At 38.3% G+C, this 27987-nt stretch overlaps 2 protein-coding genes across 2 annotated transcripts; one reads left to right on the top strand and one right to left on the bottom strand.

Moving 5' to 3' along the window:
* LOC134753107 (ciliary microtubule associated protein 1A-like) lies at positions 1-15634 on the top strand. The gene is made up of 6 exons (XM_063688877.1): positions 1-161; positions 1926-2127; positions 2564-2839; positions 2975-3074; positions 3290-3414; positions 14975-15634. The coding sequence occupies exons 1-5, from the start codon at positions 143-145 to the stop codon at positions 3374-3376; spliced, it is 684 nt and encodes a 227-aa protein (XP_063544947.1). The 5' UTR covers positions 1-142; the 3' UTR covers positions 3377-3414; positions 14975-15634.
* LOC134753134 (large ribosomal subunit protein mL54) lies at positions 15567-27944 on the bottom strand. The gene is made up of 3 exons (XM_063688912.1): positions 27749-27944; positions 27411-27556; positions 15567-17907 (listed from the first exon to the last, which is right to left on the bottom strand). The coding sequence occupies exons 1-3, from the start codon at positions 27864-27866 to the stop codon at positions 17746-17748; spliced, it is 426 nt and encodes a 141-aa protein (XP_063544982.1). The 5' UTR covers positions 27867-27944; the 3' UTR covers positions 15567-17745.
* Between the last annotated feature and the right edge of the window lie 43 nt (positions 27945-27987).

Below are 27987 nucleotides of genomic sequence, written 5' to 3'. Positions count from 1 at the left end.
GCTGACGCGCGGCTCACTTGTTTCGTGGCCTTCCGAAATATGTCAACCCTAGCAAAATTGTAGTGAAAAATATCAGAAAAACTTATTTATGTTACAAAATTTTAGTTCAGTGTTCCAATAGTTGTGGGTTTTAATCATCACAATGTCTAAAAGACCGTTAGGTAAGTATCGTCCGTTGAATTTCGTAAATAGTTCTTCCGCTAAGTTGGTAGCCGGTGCAGTCGTCATCAGATACATCTGAGCGGCCAAGGCGTTCAAAAATACCTGAGCATGCAGTAGAACAACACCTTGACAACATAGAGGCATGTCAGATATTTGCGAGCACTTTGGGTGCTCCCATATATCTGGTGGTGACTGTACTTACATAGCTTTAGGCATGACCGATTACCATTCTACGGCGCTACGTTTACTACGGCGTAGCACTCCCGTCAGGGGCGTATTTAACACATTCACCGCTGAGCTACGGTCGTAGCCAATAACATGGGTTTCCCGCTATGTAGCGAAAATGCTTTTAAGAGGCAAAACGACAACGTGTCAGGGCGACAATAGATTATCAATTTAAATACGCCCTAACTTTTTATAGAATATTGTAGAGAAGCAGAAGCACGCGCATTCTTAAGGCGTATTCAGATCTTAAATTACGATAGTTACTAAATCCTCCAAGTACGATAGGTATCACTTAAAATGTGAATATCGTTCCTTGTTTATATAGTTTGTCTTGCTACGCTTTGTGCTATGTTGTGGTTCTACAGCGATTAGCTCGTAGCAAAATATTCTCTCAATACAGCAAAAGTTCGAACATCTGAGTCTGAGACGCACAATAACATCACACAGGCCAATTCGAAGTGCACTGACATCCAGGGACCGGACAACCCTTTCCGCGATAAAACCCTTTCAATGGGCGACACTTAAACACGGCTAACACATTGAAAGACTTTCCCTTTTGAACTGCAAGCCCGTTCATACCCTTACCTTTGACTAACCCTTACCGAAAAGCTAACCAAAAATAAGGCTAGCTCTTAATAAGGGTTACCCTTATCTTTAAGCGCTTTTTATAAAGGTTTCCCTTTGCGTGAAAGAGACAGGATTAGTATATATCTACGGTAGTGTATGAAAAGGAAAGAAAATACGTGCCTAGTCAAAGAACGCCGCCGTCGCCGCCGAAATCGCTCGCTTTCGAAGTAATGTGTGCTTTATGAACGAGGTAGACGACTTAAATTAGCACGCTTGTATGCTAAAAGGGAAGCCCTTTATAAGGCTAACCCTTATAAGCAATATTCAAGGTGTTGGTGAGCTGATGATAAGGGTTTTGTAAGGGTATTTGGGCTACCGATTACTCAAATGTGGTAGCTTTATATAAGGGTTTTTAAAAGCAAAACAAAGGGTTTCGTCTGGCAAAGGGTATGGTGAGTTAAGCCTTATGCAATACCCTTATAAAACCCCGATAAGGGATAGCGGGCCGGTCCCTGTGACATCATACCGATATTAGGTGGTTATCAATTTATCACAGTGGATGCGATTCGCACATCGCTCCGATGTGCGAGCGGGATGTCGCTATAAATAGGTAATACGTACGCGTATAGCGTTGTCCCGCCCAAACATCAGAGCCAAGCGCGAACCGAAGTGTGATAATCGCCTTAGAATGATATTGGAATCATATTAGTCAGCTGTCATTCACGCGTTCATTTCGCTCTGACTTGTCCGCACAAGTATTAGTGCGAGCGAGATGCCCGCACAAATGGCAGTTAATTGATATGATTCCAATATCATTCTAATATCGGATTAATGTTATTCAATGTTTAGTAGCCAATAACATAGTATTCTGTTATGTAACTAGTGAAAATCCCTCGTAAAGTCATAACGACGATGTGTGATTAGTCGTGATTAGTTGTAAATAAATTGTTTATGTTACTTAAACGCCGCAGGGCCGGGGCCCGGCGCCTATATGCTGCCGACGAATGTCGGGTTCCCGGCGCACGACCCGTCGCGCGACCGCGCGCCCATGTACTCGTTCGGCACGCGCGCGGACTGCCGCGTCAAGGCCATCGGGCCCGGCCCGAGCTACCGCATCGACCGGGTGACGCGCGACGGCGTCGTCACGTCGCCTAATTGGAGCTTCGGGGCCAGGTTATTATCGCTTTCATGTCATTGGCACGTTAGTGTCGTTTTACGACAGCTACGGATAGGAGACTTCTTAGTCGTCTCTCGACCTAAACCCTCCTACGTGGACACGTTCAACCGGTTCAACGCTGCTATAACGGAGTTGACAGCAGTCGCCGTGGCCGAATCGGCCGTGGGAGTTATTATTATTATTAATCACTATAGAATAGACAACTGTAATGTAAATTTTAGTGTCGCTGTCATCGAAAGTGATCTGGGCTTAACTTATATATTTTCCCTGTTATGAATGTACTACCATTAATTTTACTCAGACAACCAATGCTAGTGATAGCATCGGTAAAGTTATAAACCTATACATACAGATTTGTCTTTCAGTATATATTCGACTGAATGAAAGGACTCTATTTCACCTGGCCACTGATATATATATGTGTGTTTGCAGATTTCCAGCACGGTCTACGCTCCGCACGCCAGGGCCGGGCGCTCACGCGCCGGAGCGCTGCCCGCCACCGACAGCCAGAGCCCCGCAGTACTCGATGGGCGCGCGACTCGGCTACGCTCTGAAGCGAATGGTGCCCGCGCCCAACGCCTATGCGCTTCGCATGGGCCCGGGCACACCCGCCTGGTCCATGGCGCCGCGCTCCGGCTACAACCTCAAGTCCAAGTCGCCAGGGCCCGCGGTTTACTTCCAGCAGAACACCGACGTTTACAAGACTAAGTTAGTAACTGATGGTGTGATAATAAAAAAACAATAATAGTGGACCTTAATTTGACGTTCATGTTTGTGTATATTCCGACGTATATATACACCGAAAATGAATGGTGTAGGAGAAATGTTGTGTTTGTGTTACAGGCAACCGATTTACTCGCTGGGTGCGCGTTTGGGCTTCCAGGGCCGCACCAAGACCCCCGGACCTGCGGCTTATCCACCCAACCTCTACAACATTAAGAAGGTACACACACACTACTTGCAAACCTATTACCCTACCTACCTCTTATTTTGAAGTAATAGACACAGAATAACATAATATATATATATATATATATATATTACCTACCTATGGGATGGGGCCGCATCAGTGTCGCCCTGTGAAGCTGTTATTAACTTGGCACGTTCTATTGTACTTTCTCTGTCGCCAATTCTATAAAAATAATAAATACGTTGCAGAATCCGTACTCGTACTCGTTCGGCATCCACCACGGCGCTTATGCGCCGCCAATGATCGTCAAAGAAGATACCATGGACTGCCTGTGAAAAGTTAGTCGTCGTAGGGAGTCAACTGTAACGAAAAAGTAAGACTCACGTGACATTGGTATTTTTCATAGGACTGGAAGGCTAATTCAGATTTTGTTAAATATAATACACTAACTTTTGCCCGCGACTTCGTCTGCGTGGAAGTAGTAATTTGGGTAGCTTATTTTTTAGCCAAACTGCTTTTTATTGATTACCCATACAAACTTACCCCCCCCCCACCCCCACCTTTTTACCCCCCAAAGGGATGGTTATTCAAAATGTATAAACATTTGTTTCTTCCGAATAGTTAAATGATAAAAGTCCTATAGTCCTTATTTTAGAAATTATTGATTCCTTATACAAATTTCCACCCCTTTCCCCCTCTTGACACCCTTACGAGATGATTTCGGGGATAAAAAATATTCTATATCCTTCCTAACTACTCGAACTATCTCCATGCCCCATTTCATCTAAGAAATCTGTTCAGCGGTTAATGATTCCCCATACAAACTTACACCCGCTTAAGGGATGAGTTCTGGGATGAAAAGTATCCTATGTCCATCCCCGGGACTCAAACTATCTGTATACCAAATTTCATCTAAATATGTTTAGCGATTTAAGCGTGAAGAGGTAACAGACAGACAGACACACTTTCGCATTTATAATACTAGCTTTTGCCCGCGACTTCGTCTGCGTGGAGTTAGTAATTTGGGTAGCTTATTTCTTATACAATCTGCTTTTTATCGGTTCTCCATACAAATTCCACCCCCCCTTTCACCCCCTTAAAGGATGACTACTGGGATAAAAACTACCCTATGTCCTTCCCCGGACTCAAACTATCTCTATACCAAATTTCAACTAAATCGGTTCAGCGGTTTAAGCGTGAAGAGGTAACAGACAGACAGACAGACGGACAGACACACTTTCGCATTTATAATATTAATATATAAGTATGGCTTAGTATGGACTATGGATATCGGATTTCAATGAAGGCGTTCGTACAAGAGCGCAAGGGCGACGTACTAAGATTGAAATCGAACTGATACCATATTTCATAAATCTGAATTTGCCTATCACTTATTTATGGCATTTTAAAATAAAAGCAAAGATAGTAGGCCAGGAAATAAATGCCCAATAAAAGGTATAGAGGGAAATGCTAGGAACACAATTTTTAACTTCGTAGCTTTGTTTGGACTAGTTAGGAGATGAACATATCAAAAGTCCCCGGCCGTAACCCTGGTGCTGGGGGGGAGAGGGGAGTTTGAAGGTTCCATTTTTCGGTTTTTAAATTATATCTCGGAAACTATGCGTCTGAGCGACTTGGCTACTTATACAACAAAATGAATAGAGATTTAATTTGTTACAAGTTTTATTCAGTCAAGTTTTTCGATACAACAACATCATCATTAACATCAAACATTTATTCAGCAAATAGGCCACAGGGGCACTTTTACATGTCAATTTTTACAAACAATGAAATTAACCCAAAATTACAAGAAACAATTACATAAATATAAATGTTAAATTACACAAGAAAAAAAAACTAATAAAAACTATACAAATAACAGAATTACTAAAATTGTTTATGGTTGGAGAGCCGGCAGTAAAGTTTCGAACCAACGTGATACCGCGATGAGATGCACAATGGTTTCCCATAAAACTGATGCTAAGTCCGAATTTGATAGTCTGCCACGGCGGAACTAGCCGAAAGTACAAAAAAAATAGCCACTTCCGGTGCGAAAAAGGGGGGGGTCATTTAACCCATCTGATACTGCAATAAAAGCTATGGCATCAGTTAGAAATTTACTGGTAGATACAGAAAAGCGAAATCTGCCAGTATGATTCCTGCCGGAAGTGCTTGGCATACGCTCTCAAAGGTGACCATCAGGACCCCTAAATTAACCCATCTGATACCAGCATGAAACCAATTCCAGTCGGTAGATATGAACCTTCTCTTCAGGAATATATAAGTCTGCCAGGGCGCTTTCAGCCGAAACACCTTGACATACGAGATTATGTGGCGCAACATCCGTGGTACCCGTATAACCCGTATTTTGGAATTGTACATATTACGGACATTTCAAATACTGCAGGCTTATTAATTTATTACTCTATGCTTATATTTGTATATTATTACGTTATTAATAACACATATTTATAATAAATTTAGTTAAAATAAATTAAATAATGTGATTAATATGATTAATAGTCATTGAATTAGCTATATGAATCGTTTGTCTTTGTCTGTCATTTTGACTTATGTATTTGTAAGAAAAGGATAAAACATAATTTAACTAATTCAGGCTCATAAAGTTTTACGAATAAGGGGGTATTAGTATTCATAGCTAAATCAGGCTTGTAATGCGACATAAAATGATTTTTGGTGGTTTATTTTACGCTTGAGGCGTTTTTTCACCTATTTGGTGCATCTAATCACTATCTTATGTAGGGGAGAGAGGGGCAAGACGAGTAAGACGGGGTAGCGGCTTTATATGGCGACACGACTGACCAACCATAAGAATCCCGTTAACGCATGACGATGCGTCGCCATCATAGCAATTAGTTCGCACAGTGACCGGCTAGACAAATGGTGTCGTTAATTATTTATTTGCAAAAAAACTGTTTTTGCCATATTCCTTGTTATTTTTAGGGTTCCGTACCCAAAGGGTAAAAACGGGACCCTATAACTAAGACTCCGCTTTCTGTCTGTCTGTCTGTCTGTCCGTCTGTCACCAGGCTGTATCTCATCAACCGTGATAGCTAGACAGATGAAATTTTCACAGATGATGTATTTCTGTTCCCGTTATAACAAACTAAAACTAATTGTTTATAACACCTGTATTCATTACCTGTAATGCACAATTGATGAATAAATGATTCTAAAAACATAATAAAATAAATATTTAAGTGGGGTTCTCATACAACAAACGTGACTTTTTTGCCATTTTTTGCGTAATGGTATTATGGTACGGAACCTTACGTGCGCGAGTCCGACTCGCACTTGGCCGGTTTTTGTGTTTTATTTGGTTTGCGTTTGTTTCCTTATTATCACCAGCACATATATACTGTTAATTTATTCCTATGGCCCAGCAATCACGCCAACAGCTAAGGACTTGTTTGGTTTCAAGTACGGTTTATTTTACAAAAAACTTTAGAATTTCATTAGGCACATGGGGCAAGATGGGGTACATCTTGACGGCCGTAGTTTTAAAGTGATAAACTGATGAAGAATTGCGGATTTGAATTTATTTATTCTTCAACATCAACATCAACATCAAACATTTATTCAGCAAATAGGCCACAGGGGCACTTTTACATGTCAATTTTTACAAACAATAAAATTAACCCAACAAACAAACAAGGGAAGATGGGGTACATGTTAGCTGTAAATTTTCTGTCTCTCAGACGACTTAAGAAATAAAAGTAAAACAGTTCGTGAGAAGTTATCAGACGATGGACCCAAAAGCCAAAAAATTAAGTTTTGTTTAGGCCCTAAATATAATATTTATATGAATCATTCTTATCTTGTCCCGTAGGGGTTCCCCATCTTACCATACTTGGGGGGCAAGATGGAGAGAAGGCACTTTTGGCCATTTTAATTTATTTTTAATTTAATTATCTAACTAGAGAGTTCCTAGTAAGTGTTGATTATGAAAGACTGATTACCAAAGATAAAAATAAAAATAACAAAAACTTAAAAAAAATAGCATTTTCAGTTTTATTGGACTTGAAACATTAAGTATCCCGTCATGCCCACCTCTCCCCTACATTTCTTGACGTTGACGCAAAACTGACGTAGTTTAACATTCAGGGTGTTGTTTTATAACACTACAAATTGAGATAACTAAGGTCTGTTTTTTTATTCCGTAGACTAAAATGACGTTTCATATGTAAGACATGACATTTCTTAGTACCACATGAAATGTCATTTTAGTCTACGGATTACGGAATAAAAAACAGAATATAATCTGAAATAAAACTATGAAAATGGATTATATCGCGTATATTGAATTTATAATACATCCCGACGTTTCGAACCCTTTACAGCGTTCGTGGTCAACGGGTGACTGAGGAAAAATTACAAAGTGCAAAAATACCCACATACTAAAATAATGAACAATCATAGACTACAAACTTTAAGGCTGGTTGTACATGCAAAATCGGTTCATAAGGCTAGTTATACACTACAATTATTTCCAAGTAAAGATATATATATTATTATTATTATTAAAAGTTCTTTATTTAGATAACCAGGATCCACATATTGTTAGTTACATATTTTGTTTTACTTATAACTAAGGTTAGTAGGTTTATAATACAATAAAATAACAATTAAAATTAAATTGAAAATTAAATTACATTACATTATATTATTATTGTCCGTTATATTATTATTATATATACGCGATAAAAAAAAAAGGGAATAATAGAAATTAAGAAGGTTTCTCATAATTTTTATTTTATTTACCGAACAAAATAAATAAACTATAATTCTATCTAAAAAATAATCATCATGTATTTAACTGCTTGTTTATCTTAAATGTCATTGTCAACGTGTCATTTGATTTATCAGCGTGAAGTGGCCAGTTAAGTTTTATATTTAAAATAGGTTTTAGAATCTGTTCAATGAGGTCTCATTTAATTATTTCATTAACAGAGTTTTTTTTACAAAGCAAATTTGTTTTCCAATTTTCTCAAAATAACATCATAAAACCTATAATGTTTCATACTTACATATACTTCAGGAGCCGAGTACTATCAACTGTAAAGATATCGGTAGCTAATTTGTTAGCACCTTTATAAGGCAAACAAAGAAGTACAAAGCCGTAAGCAGGTATTAAATGAATGCCCAAATTATATTGTGTATATTAATAAATTTGAAATATATGTTATTAATGGCATAAAAATATACAAATATAAGCATTAGGTAATAAATCATAAGCCTGCAATAATTAAAATGTCTGTAATCTGTACAATTCCAAAATACGGGTTCCACGGATGTTGCTCACATAATCTCGTATGTCAAGGTGTTTCGGCTGAAAGCGCCCTGGCAGACTTATATATTCCTAAAGAGAAGGTTCATATCTACCGACTGGAATTGGTTTCGTGCTGGTATCAGATGGGTTAATTTAGGGGTCCCGATGGTCACCATTGAGAGCGTATGCCAAGCACTTCCGGCAGGGATCATACTGGCAGATTTCGCTTTTCTGTATCTACCAGTAAATTTCTAACTGATGCCATAGCTTTTATTGCAGTATCAGATGGATTAAATGACCCCCCCTTTTTCGCACCGGAAGTGGCTATTTTTTTTGTACTTTCGGCTAGTTCCGCCGTGGCAGACTATCAAATTCGGACTTAGCATCAGTTTTATGGGAAACCATTGTGCATCTCATCGCGGTATCACGTTGGTTCGAAACTTTACTGCCGGCTCTTCTACCATTAGACATGTAAAAGTCTCTAGGTGTCAGAGATAAAATGTATATAATAATAAAAAAGATCATCAAATTATCCAGAGATGTAAAGGGTCTCCGAGACTTGAATTGTTTTATAATTAATAAAAAGACAAAATATTAAATCAGACAAACAGACAAGAACCGAATGAAGTGCCTCACGTTAATGTCACTCAAAAGTAAAGTTACATAGGTAAAATGAAGGCCGTGTAAACTTAAACAGACCGGTCTCCACAAACAGCACCCGTTCACGAGTATGACGCGTATCTCAGCCATCGTCTCCCTCAACCTTCATTCGGGAAAGTGGCGACCCGATCAACGACGCCACCGTAAGCAAAGACTTTTAAGCGAGCATGACAGGTTCAAGTTGCCGGGCTGTATTAATATATATAAAGTAAATTAATTCAGTGAGATACAACATTTGTGCTTGTATGTTACATTAAAGACGGCATAGCGCCACATAATCACAACATAATTCGTAAGAAGTATGCCTACCTATAAACAACTAAATTACAAATTTAAATTGACATAGAGATGTAAAGGTAAATCTACCTGTCAGAATCATTAAAAATATAGGTATTATTACATATAAAATAAATTTAAAGATATATCTTGTATAGTTTTTGAGATATCCGCTCTTGAAGGTTTATTTAGGGCTCTCATTTTTATCTTAATTATCTACATCAGTAAAGCTGCTAGGCCGGGTTTGGGATCGTTTTCGTATAAATCGAGGGTGCTGAATTCATTTATGGTATCAACATTGACACCATTCCTAAGTAAAAACAAAATTAAAAAAAATGTTGTTTTATAAAACTCCTCTTTACGCTTAAACCGCCGAACCGATTTCGTTGAAATTCGGTATAGAAATTGTTTGAGTCCCGGGACAGTACATAGGATAGTTTTTATAACCAAAATCATCTTTTAAGGGTGTGAAAAGTGGGGTAGAAATTTGTATGGGGAATCAATAACCGGTGAATCTATTCAAATAATATTTGGGATGGTCGACATGTTTGATTTAGTTGATAATGATACCAAACATGACTTCAAACCTAAATTTAAACAGTATTAACCTCAGGAATTCAACTTTGGCGAAGAAGTTGAGTTCCCATCACACCAAATTGCACACCTTCAAAGTATGATTTTTGAGATAAAAACTATATTATGTCCTGTCTCGGAACTTAAAACACCTATTTACCAAATTTCAACTAAATCGTCAGTGGTTTAAGCGTGAAGAGGAGTTTAAAAAAAAGTTATTTGTTTAATGTTTATATGTTTTTACTTCGGAAAGGTGTCAATGTTGATACCATAAATAAATTCAGCACCCCCGATTTAAACGAAAACGCTACCAAACCCGGCCTAGCAGCTTTACTGATGTAGATAATTAAGATAAAAATGAGAGCCCTAAATAAACCTTCAAGAGCGGATATCTCAAAAACTATACAAGATATTGAAAAACTTGACTGAATAAAACTTGTAACAAATTAAATCTCTTTTCATTTTGTATAAGTGGCCAAGTCGCTCAGACGCATAGTTTCCGAGATATAATCGAAAAACCGAACCTTCAAACCCCCCTCTCCCCTCCAGCACCAGGGTTACGGCAGGGGACTTTTGATATATTCATCTCCTAACTAGTCCAAACAAAGTTACGAAGTTAAAAATTGTGTTCCTAGCATTTCCCTCTATACCTTCTTATTGCTTGGCCTATAGATATCTCCGTAATAGATGGATACAGTCTAAGGAAAAAACGTGCCTCGAAAATCACGAAAATTTGATTCTCGATCAGATGTCGCTACTACCTTTGGCCTACTCTCGTATAGAGGGCGTTGACGGTTTCGTTTGTTATTTAACAATTTTAACGCATATCAGTGAAAAAACATGGGTCAAAATAATAAAAATAATTAATTACTCCTAGCTCGCTTGTAATTAATTACCTATGGACATCAGTGCGGAACTAAGAATTTGAATGCCACTAGACCAGTGGTTCCGAACCTTTTTAGTACTGTGACCCCTTTGACTAACTAGGGAACTCGATTTTACCCCTCCTCCATAATCATTAATATTTTTTCTTATAGATAGGTACCCCCGTAAAATGCCAGTTTTACCCCCACGGGGTTACCCCCGGGTAATTATTTACCCCCAGGTTAGGAACCGCTGCACTAGACGTATACAGATTTAAAATAAAAAGAAATGATATTTCGTAATGCACCAAGGAATGAATGTGCAATGAATGCAAGCAGGAAGGCAAGGGAGGCGAAGTACGCCTGCCGTGTAAGTGCCCCTACCTTTATATATCTATATGTACCTATGTAATATATCTATATATATATAAATGCACGTGTCCTGACTGACTCATCAACGCAGAGGCGAAACCACAAAAGCTAGAAAGTTGAAATTTGCACACCAGGTTACATTTATAATGTGTATGGAATGTGTATGTATAAGGAATTTGAAACTTCTACAAATAGTTATTTACGATACAAGTGCGGAAAAGAGGAAATTCGTAACGAGTGGCGATAAATTAAAACACGACCGCAGGGAGTGTTTTAAATCGACACGAGTTGCGAATTACCTATTCGCACGTGTATCGTACAACGTTTTACAGTACATATGGCCCTTTAAACTTTCGACATATGCACGAAAAGTGCTCATTTACGCACTAGTGCGAGAAAGTAGCACCATATGTACTGTAAAGATATATTATTAACTACTTACTTACTGCTGTGGCGCGACGACCCGAAGTGGATCTTGGCCTCTGACACCAAAGACCGCCATGCTACTCTGTCCAAAGCCGTTTCTGTCCAGTCGACGGCGCCGATTTTGCTGAGGTCTTTCTGCACTTCGTCTCTCCAGCGGTACCTATTGCGTCCAGAGAGTGACCAGACGGTCTTCGGCCACTTGGTACTCCAGAGTACGCCCCCCAGACTGCGCGATCTTCCCCCATCCGGACTACGTGCCCGAGCCATCGGAGCCTGGCGGCTTTCGTTTCTCCAATGATGTTCGGCTCGGACACCATATCTTCAATCTCCTGATATATTATTAAAATACAAGAAAACCAATTTCAGCGTTTTTGAAAAATCATCCCCTTGGTGAAAAACGGGTTGAAAGTTTGTATGGAGATCAAATTTTTTTTCAAGTGCGGACCTTGAATCTTTATATATGGACATATTATTAGAATTTAGGAAAAGTATAGATATAATTTTTTGAACTGACCCGATGAACTTACCTGTACTAACAATGGCATTGTATTATTACAATACTATTATCTGCTTTTGTTCTCGTAGCCGCCAACCAGTTACTTACAAAAATAAGTAAGAAGTGCATTGCATGTATAATTGTATATTGAATTTTTAACCTTATTCCTTGTTGAATGGAGTTAAAATGGTCTAAAAAGATAATATCATATTCAATATTTTGTGAAAGCATATCAACCTTAGCCACGACAGGGACGTATTCTGGTGTTAAATAAAAGATGTAGAAAGATAAAAAAGTATAATTACTATACATATTCGGTAAAACTTAGTCAAGTTGCGTAAAAGATCAGCAGGAATTGAAAAAGAACACATGTACTGAACGAGCGAAAGCCAGTTAGACACTAAGACTTGACTACAATCATACCATAATGTGTCCTACAATTTGATAACAGGCCAGGTATTTTTTTTTAATTCGTGTCTCGCTCGCTCTTTTACAATTGCAGTAAAGTTAGGTATAGGTCAGGAAAAAATACCACTAAATAACATTCCGACATAAACAGATAAACCAAGTGCTTATCAATTGTAACAATGCGAGTGCGACCCTGGCGGCACATGTGTTATCTCCATATGCAAAACGTTTCAAGTGTTATTTTTCCTTCAAAGCATTTTTATTCTTAAGATAAGACTATGGAGCCGATAATATAATGAAATTTTATGATATCCCGTAGCCGTTTTTCTACAGAGTGCATTCATTATGAGTGTCGACGGTTGTAAAATGCAAAAAATGTTATGTTAGCCATTATTTAGTTAGTGTATTTTGTAGTCTATTGTTAAAAAAATAGAGTCGTTAATCTATACTAACATTTCAAGGCGGTTATAATCTGCTTTTAATACGAGGTAGTTATCCTAATTTGTGGTTTACCACTCAATGGTATTGTATTCTTGAGACTCTTTGAGTAAACAAGCTCAATTGGTTCAACTTCGACTATAATTTCAGCGTTTTTTTTTATTCATCGCCTAACAGGGTTAAAAAGGGGTTGAAAGTTTGAATCCATTACAAATGCTTTGAAATTTCTTGGAAAGGCATAACAGCCGATTACAAAAAAAGGGATTTCGGCGTTATTGGAATTTCAACCCCTAAGGGGGTTAAAAAGGGGATGAGAGTTTGTCTTGGGGTTAAAATTTTATTTTAAGCTAGGAACTTAAAACTGCAAAAAGGTATTATATTAAAAAAGTGTTAAAAAACAAGAAAAATAATTTCAGCGTTTTTAAAAAATCATCCCCCAAGGTAGTGAAAAAGGGGTAGAACGTTTGTATGGAGATCAAATATTGTTGTGAGTGCGGGACTTGAATCTTTGTATAAAGGCATATTAGTAGAATACAAGAAAAGTAATTTCAGTGATTTTGAAAATTCATCCCCTAAGGTGGTGAAAAAGGGGTTGAAAATTTGTATTGAGATCAAATATTTTTTGGAGTGCGGGACTTGAATCTTTGTATAATGGCGTATTATTAGAATACAGGGAAAGTAATTTCAGCATTTTTTAAAATTCATCCCCTAACAGTGTTAAAAAGGGGTTGAAAGTTTGTATAGGGTTCCAATTTTATTTAAGCTAGGAATTTATAACTTCGTAAAAAAGTATTTCATTAAAAGAGAAGAAAACTAATTTCAGCGTTTTTAAAAATGCATCCCCCAAGGTGGTGAAAAAGGGGTTGAAAGTTTGTATGGAGGTCAAATATTTTTTGGAGTGTGGGACTTGAATCTTTGTATAATGGCATATTATTAGAATAAAAGAAAAGTAATTTCAGAGATTTTTAAAATTCGTCCCTTAAAAGGGTTAAAAAGGGGTTGATAGTTTGTATAGGGTTCCAATTTTATTTTAAGCTAGGAATCTGGAACTTCGTAAAAAAGTATTTCATTAAAAGAGAAGAAAACTGATTTCAGCGTTTATGAAAATTCATCCCTTAAGGTGGTTAAAAGGTGGTTGAAAGTTTGTAGGGGTCCTAATTTTATTTTAAGCTAGGTACTTTAAACTTCGTAAAAATATATTTAATGAAAAGAGAAGATAACTAATTTCAGCATTTTTGAAAATTCATCCCCCAATGTGGTAAAAAATGGGTTGAAAGTTTATATGGATATCAAACCCTTTTTTTAAGTGCGGCACTTCAATCTTTGTATAAAGGCCTGGAAGGGAAGGCTGATCTGGCATCCAAAAAACTCTGTGTGCTCAATAAAGCACGGCGATAGTTTACTCCGGGGCAAAGACTGCTGCTATATAAATCGCAAGTCAAACCCCATATGGAGTACTGCTGTCACCTTTGGGCAGGAGCACCTGGATGCTAGCTTGGACCCTTCGACTCAGTCCAAAGTCGCGCTGTACGAATCGTCGACGATCCCAAACTCACAAGCAGTATTGAACCTTTAAGTCTAAGGAGAGACTTCGCCTCCTTATGCGTGTTCTACCGCTTGTACAATGGGCTGTGCTCTGAAGAATTGTTTGACATGATGCCAACGGCCGCTTTCTATCACCGCACCGCTCGCCATCGGCAGGGTGTTCATCCTCACACCCTAGCACCTAAATGGTCGCGTACTGTGCGGTTTAAGAGGAATTTCCTCCCGCGTACGCTTCGGCTGTGGAATGAGCTCCCTGCCGAGGTTTTCCCGAGGGGCTACAGTATGGGGTTCTTCAAAAAAGGAGTGTACAGGTTTTTAAAGGGTCGGCAACGCGCGTGTAATATCTCCGGTGTTGCAGGCGTCCATAGGCTACGGTAACTGCTTACCATCAGGCGGGCCGTATGCTTGATTGCCACCGACGTGGTATAAAAAAAAGGCATATTAGTAGAATACAAGAAAAGTAATTTTAGCGATTTTGAAAATTCATCCCCTAAGGTGGTGAAAAAGGGGTTGAAAGTTTGTATGGAGATCAAATGTGTCTTGATCCTCGCTGAATGAGTCAAGTAAACTGTCTACTTATTTTCAGAAATAGTCGACCGGCTGAATTCGCATGGTCACGCTGGGACTGTGGGACTTCTTTCCATGTTCGGTACCACGACTTAGGGACGCCTGGAATGAGTACTTAGGCAACCAAGTGCAAAGAAGAAGACCATATCTATCTGCCTAGAACAGAAAAATACCTATTACAATGGAATTGAAATCATGTTGTTAGGGATTAATGCTGTATTACTACAAATTTCTCTTGTTTAAAAATCGGATGTAACAAAACAAATGCGACTATTCATGCTGACTGTAATTTCATTGTCGTCATGCATATTCTCTGTAATATAAAAATGGAATATACTTTGGAATTAAATGTATATTAGTAAAGGATCTATAAAATTAGATTATAGCCGTAAGTCGCCCATGAAAAACAAAATTTTATCCGTAACCTTTAAATAGTAAATCCGGAAACACAATCTTCATTTTAAAATTTATCCTTTTTTAGGGGTACCTCTAATTACTCTCGAATGCACAATTTTTCTACAGAGCAAGACGTGGGAAATCGATTTGTTAGTGGAATTGTAAAACTTCGGTTTGTAAAGTGAAAGTGAACTTGATTTGCAAAATTACCTTATTGTGTGTTTTATAAAATATTGTTGTGACGAAAATGTTCAAAAGTTTAAATACAATGTTTACGATTTAATATCCAATTTTTTATTGCATTGAAGCAGCAACATGAACTCTGTGTCCCTCCAAAACACCTAAGCGTACCTACTAGGGTTTCTGGTTTCTCGACCTTTTTAGGGTTCCGTACCTCATAAGGAAAAAACGGAACCCTTATAGGATCACTCGTGCGTCTGTCTGTCTGTCCGTCTGTCACAGCCTATTTTCTCCGAAACTATTGGACCAATTAAGTTGAAATTTGGTATACATATGTAAGTTTGTGACCCAAAGACGGACATGGAACGTAAACAAATGAATTATAAACACGGGAGCCACTTTCGGGGGGTAAATGAGAAAATAAAAATATAAAGTTTTTCAAACTATATCGTGTCGTGTTACATATCAAATGAAAGAGCTCATTGTGAGAATCTCAAATATATATTTTTTATAATTTTAGGATAAACAGTTTAGAAGTTATTCAAGAAAATAGGCAAAAAATGACCATTCCCCCCCCTTTATCTCCGGAACTACTGGGTCTAAAATTTTGAAAAAAATACACAAAATAGATCTTTATCTATAGATTACAGGAAAACCTATTAGAAATGTGCAGTCAAGCGTGAGTCGGACTTAATTACATAGTTTTTGATCCGACCCCTACGGGTTTTTTAGTCATTTCACTCACGTTTCAAGCACGTTTCACATAAAAAATACATTGTTTAAATTGTGTAATGTACGGAACCCTTGGAACGCGAATCCGACTCGCACTTGGCCGGTTTTTATTTCTAGGGGCACGGGAATTATCGACCAGGATTTCTCGAGTATCTCGAGAAATTTTGAAAGTTTCAAAAAACACTATTCAAATTTTTTTTATTTATTACAAATCAGAGTCATTACAGGAGTCGTAGGTGAAATCAATAATAAAACATGGTAATTTTTTTGTTACCATAAATTGCACTTATGTTCACTAAACAAAAATTCTCAACAACAAACGAAAAATCTATAGGTGCAGGCGTGCGCGCCGGCGATGTGATATGCTATACCTAGTCAATAGTGTATTTCTTTAGGTATGTAGCAGAATGCAAACAAATTACAATATGGTATTTTATTATGCAAGAATATTCAAGTCAATTAATTTAACTCGATGTGACAAACTACTTTGCTAAGAAATAGGAGTATATCGGGATGATTTGATTATTATTAATAGTAATTTAGTTTTGTAATATTTGCTATTACATGGTCCTATAATTAGTTTTTTTACACACTTTTATTTAGCTTCACTGCGTATATACCTACCTACCTTTGTATACATATATATACAGTGCTTCAAATCTTGTAACTAAAATTTAAACCACTTCCCGGTATCTGATTCAGTTGAAATTTCGAGTACTATCGTAATTCCGGGGACAATGCAATAATATGCTAACATGGAGGTGTTCTTATGATGCAGCCGGTAGATAGCCAAAGGAACTCCTCGATGGAAAAACACAAACACATCAAGTTTAGGCTCATTAGAAAGGTCTTACTCATTGGCTCATTAGAAGTACTCGATAGACATGCAAATGAGAAGGAGTACAGTCAGCAATAAAAGTGTGTCACAAATAAAATTGACAGTTACTTGTTATCAATCGTCATCATCGTCATTCCACGCAGACGAGGAGGTTTCGGGCAAAAGTTAGTAAGTAAAATGTAGGTACCTATGCTTCTTCTAGCATAAACTTCTAAGATTAGAGCTTTAGAGCTATACGTATTCTCGGAAAAGAGTCTGGAAGAAAAAGACTACATGTAAAAACTAACATTTTATTTACACTTCCTACTTAAAAACTAGCCATCCTCATTTATTCTGAATTTTCTCAATGAACCACACAGGAAACCACTTCTAATATCTCTTTTAATTTAACTATGAAATACATTTCCTCGAACACTGTCCAAGAGGTAAAAAATTTCAACACAAAGGCACTGCTCTCTAAACCTTGACTACTTTCGTTAAAATTTCTGTGCACCTTCACTTTGTTGAAATGTGATATTAACTATGAAAATAACACCATAAAAATTTGGCCTCCTGTTGCCGTACACTGCATACAACATCATTTCATAAAAAAAGCAACATTTAAATTAAACGAGACATTCCAGAGACAAAGGCAATTATAAAATCTAAAACTTGCGCAGCGACCGTAGCTTGTTATTGCGGCGCATGCCTGCGGCGCGCACGCGCAGCCAGTAGGCCTTCGTGTCGGGATCCAGCGACTCCAGCGGCGGCGCGGGGTCCGTGTGCAGCTCCCAGAGCCAGTCGGGGTACTCGCTGTCTGGGCCCAGCTGCAAACCAAAGGATTACAATGAAAATGTTTTCTATCTATGATATCCAAATGTATTACAAATCCATTAGGCTACTAAGTCGACCAGGGGGCCTAGCCAAGATGACAACCGTTGTCATGAATGGAAATTGTCATGAATGGAAATTGTCATGCGACTTTTTGTAGCATGCTGTTATCCCGTTTCCGCTACATGTTTACTTTTTGTAGCATGCTGTCATCCCGTTCCTGATACATGTTTACTTTTTTTAGCATGCTGTCATCCCGTTCCCGCTACATGTTTACTTTTTGTAGCATGCTGTCATCCCGTTCCCGCTACATGTTTACTTTTTGTAGCATGCTGTCTTCCCGTTCCCGCTACATGTTTACTTATTGTAGCATGCTGTCATCCCGTTCCCGCTACATGTTTTCTTTTTTGTAGCATGCTATCATCCCGTTCCCGCTACATGTTTACTTTTTGTAGCATGCTGTTATCCCGTTCCCGCTATATGTTTACTTTTTGTAGCATGCTGTCATCCCGTTCCCGCTACAGGTTTACTTTTCGTTTGGCCTTAGTCGATGTACGATTGTCATCTTGGCTAGGTCTCCAGGTTAGTTTTTAGGTTCTATTCACTTTCACTTCCACAAGCATAGCGAGTGGTTCGAAAAGTAGAATCTTGAGTGTTGTGAGGGTTTAAGGCACGAGGGTTAAACAAACTTTGCTCCCGAGTGAAACACTAGTACATTACGATACAAGTGCGAAAAGTAGAAAATTACCTATTCGGATGTGTATCTTACAAAGTTTTACAGTACATATGGCCCTTATACATTTTCGACAAGCGCTAATTACCGCAATCGTGTGGTAAAGTAGCACCATACCCATGTACTGTAATAAAATTTACAGTACATCTGGGGCTCCAATACGACTCCCTGTAAGTACTATAATAAGCACATTACGTAACTACGTCGAAAATTTAAAGGGCCATATGTACTGTAAAACGTTGTACGATACACGTGCGAATAGGTAATTGTAAAACATTATACTTACACAAAATACTAACTGTAAAACATTACAAATCAAATTCAAATGAACATTATTCGCAAAATTTCCAGTGTGGCTTCCCCAGCCTATTTGGCGTCCACTCATAGCACGTCGGGTCTTATAGGAAATATTTGAAGGGCTTTGCCCACAAACTGTGAGATTGCGGGCTTTGAGGACGCGGCTTTAAAAATTGCTTGCCCGGGAAAACAATTTCCAGACAACCAAAATTCACAAAGGAGTTGGGATAATGTTTACTGTGATTTAACTTACAATATTTTCCTAAACAACTGTACAGGTCCAGACCGTGCGAGGCTTTTGGCGGTCGGAGCCCGGGAAGCTGGTTACTGGCTACATGCCCATCCTTCGCCTAATACTGGTACTTTTTTGGATTCGACCTCCCTTAGACTGGCGACTGGTTTGCGACTCGGGGTTTCGGTGTGTACGCCACACATATGCTCTTGTGGCACGGACGTGGACCGACTGGGACACCATGGATTATTTTGTCAAAAAAGTGCCGGCCGTTTTTCAAGACATGCGTCGCTTAATGACATAATCCGTCGGTCTCTTGCCACCATCAATGTACCCGCTCTTCTTGAGCCGACTGGCATTATCAGGGATGATGGCAAGAGGCCCGATGGGGTGTCCTTGGTTCCTTGGAGCTTGTGGGACGGATGTTGGTGTGGGATGCTACCTGCGTAGACACACTGGCACCGTCCCACCTCCAGCGGACTAATGTAAAAGCGGGCGGAGCGGCGGAAAGCGCCGAAATTTTAAACGTAATAAATATAAGAGCCTCGGTAGAGAGTATCATTTCGTTCCATTTGGAGTTGAAATTCTAGGTCCATGGGGTCCCAGCGCGCACAAGTTGTTTGCAGAAATCGCGAAGCGTCTGGTTGACGTAACTGGTGACCGAAGAGATGGCGGCTTCCTCGCACAACGTATCAGCATTGCGATACAGCGGGGAAATGCCGCCAGCATCCTTGGTACAATGCCTCAAGGGCCTATTTTAGATTTAATAATAATATTGTGGCGAGCTGTTGGGGAGTAACGACCCCACGGACCCGAGTGCTCCCGAGAGTCGGTCAGGGTCTCCGTCTCCGGCGTGTCTTCGTCGGGCGGAGTGGACCCCAAGGGGACCCGCAGGACTCTCAGCTCTGGCTTGCCTTCATTGGCTGTCCAGAGAGGAGTCGCTAGAGGTATATGCTCCAGGGGTGGTAGTGAAAGATGCATAAGACGCGAGTTGGCACATGGGTAGAAAGCGGCGCACACCTCTCGACACCCCTGAGCCGCTCACACCGGTGTTGCTCCTGGTCGTCTTTACGACGGCAGTTTCAGGGGCCCATCTAGTCAGCGGCAAGTCACCACCTGCCTCGATAACTTGTGAAAACATTGTTATGGCAGGTGTCCGGACGTCTTTACAATAGCCCAGTCTCATTGTCCACCCAAACTTCAATCCATAGACCGGAATAGAATACTGTTCACTTTTTCTACAATAGTCCCAATGCCTGCTGCGACCGGTTCATGGGTTGCGCCTGTGAACGTGTTCCAACAGGCGTTCTACATGACATTAAAGCTCTCCAAGGGCATCTACGTGTTAGTGTGTGTGTGTGTCTACGAGGCTTGCGTGGGGATATCCCCACGCAAGCCTATCAAAAGACCGGGATTTATAGGCCCGTGAAATCCACAAGGAGATACAAATAATAATAATAATAAATTCTTTATTTCAGGCCAGATTGCTCATAGATGGTTAGTTATATACAGACTTATAATATTAGAGTTAGTACATCTTAACCTAGGTATTACAGTTTTTTTTTTACTTATTTGGGGTCCCGGTAAACAGGACGATGAGCCGACGCGCAGGGGCTAAAAAACTATTTAAGCTAGTTATTAATTTCGTTTACGTAGTACCACTGTATATATCTTGTATGTAAATAAAGCATTATGAGAAGGTAAAAAAAAACATTATTCAATGTTTATGAAAAAATGAAAATGAAAATATTTTGAAAATGAAAATATTTTATTTCATTAATAAAATGTTACATTACAAGGTAGTAGGTTGGGACTTCCTTTTAAGTATATTATACCTGTATCAGGAAGCCCCGCTCCTCCGTAGCAACAAGTAATTTTTAGTTTAACAAAAGCAGAAAGAAAACTTAAGCTAATACAATTTTATCTACATTAAATGTGTGTGTGTGTGTGTGTGTGTGTGTGTGTGTGTGTGTGTGTGTGTGTGTGTGTGTGTGTGTGTGTATGAGAGTGAGTGTGTGTGTATGTGTGTGTGTGTAGGTGTATGAGATCGTGTGAGTGCAGGTGGTGAGGTGATGTACTAATCGGCACTTCTTATACCTATATATAGGTACTGTAAAGCATAGAACTATGTATCGTACTTTTCTTACACAATAGGTATTTTCTTATACAATAGGTACTGTAAAATGTAAAATGTCATATTGTCTTACTTATTATATTAAAACTGATAAGTAGGTACTTTAGAGTTTAAGTTAATATCAACTTAATTTAATATATCAGAGCCTCTGTCTCCTCGTAGTTAAGTATTTTAAGCCACTCGGTTAATATTTTTTTACATTTATATAGTTGTAAATTGTATATATTTAGTATTTTGTTTATTTTATTGTACACATATGCAGATTGCGCTCCAAATTGTCTCTTAGCAAATACAGATTTTGTAGTTGATATGGGGGCAACATTATGTTTTCTTCTACGATTTAGCAGCTGCGGGTTAAATGGTAATGTTTTATGTAGTCTCGTTGTTAGACTCAGTACATACAGCTTCCTCATTGTTAGTAAGTCACTTAGGTGGTAGAGGTCTTTCGTTGGGAATCTGTATGGCTTAGAGTACATAACCTTTAGTAAACAACGTTGCCCCCTTTCAACTTTCAGAAACTTGGTTTTTGCTGAGCCACCCCACACTGATATGCAGTAAGACATTACTGATTGAGCTAAAGTTATATATAACTGATTTAATAGATTTTTTGTTGTAATGTGTCTTAACTTTTTGAATAGCCATATCAGTTTTCGTATTCTCATATTTACATATTCAGTATGAGTATACCACGACATGCGCTGGTCCAGCATTACACCTAGATATTTCGTGGAGTTTACTTTATCGATTCCCATACAGTTACATGAAGGTAGATTAGAATTATTACAAGTATGAATTTTTAAGTTAAGATTATTATTAGGTTGTGAGCTGATATATTTAGTAAAAGTCTCAAGGCCGCAGCGAGGCCTGAATCGGGGGCGTGGCTGCAGGCTTTGCCTTCCCCTCAGTTGGGTACCCTGCTCGATAATGACTCCCTGAGAATAGCGGTTGCCTTGCGGTTGGGTAGTAAAGTCTGCGAGCCGCACCGGTGCGTTTGTGGAGCCATGGTCGAGGAGGATGGTCACCATGGACTTAGTTGCCTGAGATGTGCAGGGCGTTTTTCGAGGCATCATTCAATCAATGATGCGGTCCGCCGGGCTCTGATATCAGCCAATATTCCTTGTGTTTTAGAGCCTCCAGGGTTGTCTCGTACGGATGGCAAAAGGCCAGACGGTCTCACATTGGTTCCATGGCAGAAGGGTCGGTGCCTCTTGTGGGACGCCACGTGTGTCAGTACATTTGCACCGTCCCACCTTAGCCTCACGCTTAGGTCTGCTGGGTCAGCCGCTGAATACGCGGCAAAACTCAAGCACACTAAGTATAATGCCCTGGAACCAATGTACGAGTTTGTGCCGATTGCAGTGGAGACTGCGGGACCCTGGGGAATGGAGGCTAAAGCGTTCATTAAGGAACTTGGTCGTCGGCTTAGAGAGAGGGGCTGCGATCCACGCTCCGGGTCGTATCTGGTACAGGGGATTTCGTTGGCTATACAACGTGGAAACGCTGCTAGCGTGATGGGAACTTTTGGGCCCGATGCGATTCGGGGCGGTCCTTTAAAATGACTTTGTAATAATTATTATCATAAGGGATATTGACGAAGCCTGTTGCGGATAGCTTTAGTGTTTGTGTGTAATGACGACGCCTGTTGCCGATTTATGGTTGTACCCATGACGAAGCCTACGTTGCGGATGTGAATTTGTCAACCCTGTATTACTTAATTCTTTAGTAAAACATACGTAATTTGTTTTATTAACATTGAGTTAGAAGGTTCGTTTTTAGCCAAGAAGCCACTTTACTGAGTCCTATCTCAGCCCTTTCAAACACAGGATGGACCTTCAAATACTATGGCAGTGTCATCGGCGTAAGACAAGATGTGCCCACATTGTATTCCGAGGTTTGTCAGGTCATTAATATAGAGTAGAAATAATGTAGGCCCAAGGACAGAACCCTGGGGGACGCCGAATGTTATTATTTATCATTCAAAATAAAAGTCAATTCTATCAGCCAAAGCCAACATGAACAAACAACTTAAGATTTGCATTAGATAACTTTACCACACATGATTGATTGATTGATTAATAGACCGGGCTCTTAGCGAAGTTCTGTTTGCAAAAATAGCGGACCGCAGTTTGACTTCTGATCCTTGTAGTGGGGTTCCTACGCTCCTAGAAACCCTATGTTGCCGGGCTAAAAAGTGGTGCCGTTACCCCCATCAGCCCTTTGAATTTCCCCCTTACAATTCTTATACATTTGCTAATGAAAAATCTCACCTTTTGCACAAATTGTACTAATTTGAGTCTAGCTCTTAGCATAATTAACCTTACCTAATTAATATTGGTATAGTACTATGCCTTATGGGAAACAGTCGAAGAGATAGTTCAGATCCGGAAACCGCTACCAAATTTTAGTATGCTGTTGGGCATGGTACTGGGTCTCCAAAACTGCCGGGAGACAGCGGGGCAGGTCATCTACTTCAGCGGAATGACGTCATCAAAATGACTCCCGCCTCGTTGCGAATATTGCATTTTGCACCCAAACTATGCATTGCACATACACGTGTGGGGTATAAAGCGAAAGCCAATAAAATATTATATATTTCACTAATACACTATGTACCAAAATATACAATAGTTTAAGAGAAATTTATAAATAAATCAAAACGATAAAAAAAAATCGATTATTTGGGTTTTTCAACCAAACCAAAAGTCGGACGTTAAAACAATGTACTACAAAATTAAAGCTGATGTCTCAAGCCATACACTGATATTAAAAATAATCAAAATCAGACCAAAAATGTGAAAATTATGCATCCAAATGTAGGTATTTGCTAGAACAAATGCATGAAAGTTAAAAAAATCGAAATTGGTCATTTTCAGGATAATCCGCATAAGCTTCTAGTATGTTATTAGCAATATAAAAAGGATCATAAAACTGCCGGGAGACAATCTCTATAATGCCTGAGTGACAAATAATGGCGTCATACATGTGACCGCTGCCGAAATTTGCATAATCTAAATTATAACTATAACATGAGTCATACATACACGTGTGCTATATCAAACGAAAGGTTATAAAATATATTATGATTCTTTAATACATTATTTATAAAAACAATGTATATTTTAGGAGCTACAAACAAAGAAAAAGCACTTTTTTTGAGAAAAGTTCGTGTATATATATTTTATAGCTCAATTAAAAACGTTATAACAATGTTGCGTCTAATATATCTGTAATAATGATATAATAATAATAATTGATTTCATCCATTTATATTTCCGAAATGTACATATGTAAATCTTGACATGTAATTGATATTACCAATAAAGTATGAGTATGAGTATATAAAAGAAACCAGTTATTCAACTATACGTCACAGCTTAAAAAAAAAATTTCCGATAAAAACTGTGGAAGTTACGTCATGTATAGGTATTTTATGTAATGTTCTTTCATTGAATACCCGATAATTAGGACTATTCTTTGCATAATATGAGCGCATTAAGGTAGAATTAATGGCGCGCTTTAGTTTTTTTTGTACAACTTCCACAGTTTTTATCGGAAATTAAAAATTTAAGCTCTGACGTATAGTTGAATAACTGGTTTCTATTATATTAGACGCAACATTGTTACGAGTATAACGTTTTTAGTTGAGCTATAAAATATATATACACGAACTTTTCTCAAAAAAAGTGGTTTTTCTTTGTTTGTAGCTCCTAAAATATACGTTGTTTTTATAAATAATGTATTAAAGAATCATCATATATTTAATAACCTTTCGTTTGATAGCACACGTGTATGTATGACTCATGGTATAGTTATAATTTAGATTATGCAAATTTCGGCAGCGGTCACATGTATGACGCCATTATTTGTCACTCAGGCACTATAGAGATTGTCTCCCAGCAGTTTTATGATCCTTTTTATATTGCTAATAACATAGTAGAAGCTTTTGCGGATTATCCTGAAAATGACCAATTTCGATTTTTTTAACTTTCATGCATTTGTTCTAGCAAATACCTACATTTGGATGCATAATTTTCACATTTTTGGTCTGATTTTGATTATTTTGATATCAGTGTATGGCTTGAGACATCAGCTTTAATTTTGTAGTACATTGCTTTAACGTCCGACTTTTGGTTTGGTTGAAAAACCCAAATAATCGATTTTTTTTCATCATTTTGATTTATTAAAAAAAATTCTTAAACTATTGTATATTTTGGTACATAGTGTATTAGTGAAATATATAATATTTTATTGGCTTTCGTTTAATACCCCACACGTGTATGTGCAATGCATAGTTTAGGTGCAAAAGGCAATATTCGCAACGAGGCGAGAGTCATTTTGATGACGTCATTCCGCTGAAGTAAATCGCCGGCGCCGCTGTCTCCCGGCAGTTTTGGAGACCCCGTACCATGCCCAACAGCATACTAAAATTTGGTAGCGGTTTCCGGATCTGAACTATATTCTCATAAGGCAGTGCACTAGTATCAGTTTAAAGAACGTTTAATTACATCTACATTGACATATGTTTTGTTTCCAGAAAGTATTATTTATATGTAGGCCAGGAAATTTTATTTTTTTATTTTATTTTTTATCAAACAAGTTAAACAGCATGACAGTAAATTACCAAACCACTGCTAACTTACACAGAAAATACAAAAAGAAAAAGAAACAGAAATGAATGCTCAAAAAAAGTTATAGAGGGAAATGCTTGTAATACAATTTTTGACTTCGTAGCTTTGTTTGGACTAGTTAGCAGGTGAACATATCAAAAGTCCCCACCCGTAACCCTGGTGCCGGGGGGGAGAGGGGGGTTTGAAGGTTCCATTTTTCGGTTTTTCGATTATATCTCGGAATCTATGCGTCTGAGCGACATGGCCACTTATACAAAATGAAAAGTGATTTAATTTGTTACAAGTTTTATTCAGTCAAGTTTTTCGATATTTTTGAGATATCCGCTCTTGAAGGTCAATTTAGGGCTCTCATTTTTATCTTGATTATCTACATCAGTAAAGCTGCTAGGCCGGGTTTGGTAACGTTTTCGTATAAATCGGGGTTGCTAAATTCATTTATGGTCTCAACATTGACACCATTCGAACTTAAACTATCGTAAGACATATTTTAAAACATCCGAAACATGTCGCCAAAAGCGACTAAAAATAATAGTGAGTAAAAACCGTACTTATCTAAATATATTGACACCATTCCTAAGTAAAACCAAGATTTAAAAAAAATCTTTTTTCTAACTCCTCTTCACGCTTAAACCGCTGAACGGATTTTGTTGAAATTTGGTATAGAGATAGTTTTGAGTCCTGGGACAGTACATAGGATAGCTTTTATAACCAAAATCAACTTTTGAGGGTGTGAAAAGTCGGGTGGAAGTTTGTATTGGGAATCAACAACCACTGAACCAATTTAAATAATATTTGGGATGGTCTACATATTTTATTTAGTTGAAAATGATACCAAACATGACTTCAAACCTAGACTTAAACAGTATTAACCTCAGGAATTCAACGTAACCAAACCCGGCCTAGCAGCTTCACTGATGTAGATAATCAAGATAAAAATGAGAGCCCTAAATAAACCTTCAAGAGCGGATAATTTAAAAATTATACAATATATCAAAAAACTTGACCTAATAAAACTTGTAACAAATTAAATCACTTTTCATTTTGTATAAGTGGCCATGTCGCTCAGTTGCATAGTTTCCGAGACATAATCAAAAAACCAAAAAAAACTGAACCTTCAAACCCCCCTCTCCCCCCCAGCACCAGGGTTACGGTCGGGGACTTTTGATATGTTCATCTCCTAACTAGTCCAAATGAAACTACGAAGTCCAAAATTGTGTTCCTAGCATTTCCCTCTATACCTTCTTATTGCTTTGCCTAATTGTAATTTTTAATGTAGGTAATTTTATTGTTATTTTAATATGATGTAACTTAATTGATTAATTTTACTGTATAGTAATTTGATGTTATTTAGCAACTGACTTGTAAATTGGCTTTATAAAATAAATGACTATGACTACATCTATAGATTCTTGGCAAAACCCCATGATGACTAATAGCTTCCATTGTAATTTATTTAAAAGTTAGCTAGCATTTACCTTGGGGTCTTCTCCTGTGGTATAGATATTGGCGCCACACACTTGAGTGACTAGCTTCTGTGGGTCGGTCTCTACTGGCAGTTCACGCTTCTCCATGGTACCCAGCTTGCCTAGCTTCTTTTTGCCTTTGCCTAACCCCATTACTCCTGAAAAAAGACTGTTGTTAAAGTACTAACCTTGGTGTTGTAAGTTTTATACCACATTATTATTTATTTATATATGTAACTTTTTTTTCACTATGCATATGCGACTATCTAGATGGTGAAAAATGTGTGATCATTCATAATTCTGTTATCAAACTCATATTGGACTTGTAAGCGTTCTAGTAAAGATGGTACCTCCAGCGGCGGATGTTGTTTTCTTGACAGCGGCAAACAACGGTGCTGAGCTGTGGATAGCGCGCACGTCCACCGTAAGTGGCACTGTCAGCAGTCGCCTATATAGGACGCGGTACATCACTAATGTCCAATTAATTTTATTTATAAATACGAATAATAAATAGGTTTCGCAGGGTTAGTAAGGTTGAGGTTAGAAAATTTTGACATTGACATTACATTGAGCGTTTAGAAATCATTTG

This window comes from Cydia strobilella, chromosome 2, assembly GCF_947568885.1.
Source record: "Cydia strobilella chromosome 2, ilCydStro3.1, whole genome shotgun sequence".
Classification (NCBI taxonomy): Eukaryota; Metazoa; Arthropoda; class Insecta; order Lepidoptera; family Tortricidae; genus Cydia; species Cydia strobilella.
Note: the sequence above shows the minus strand (reverse complement) of the source record. Positions and strands in the feature narration are given on the sequence as shown.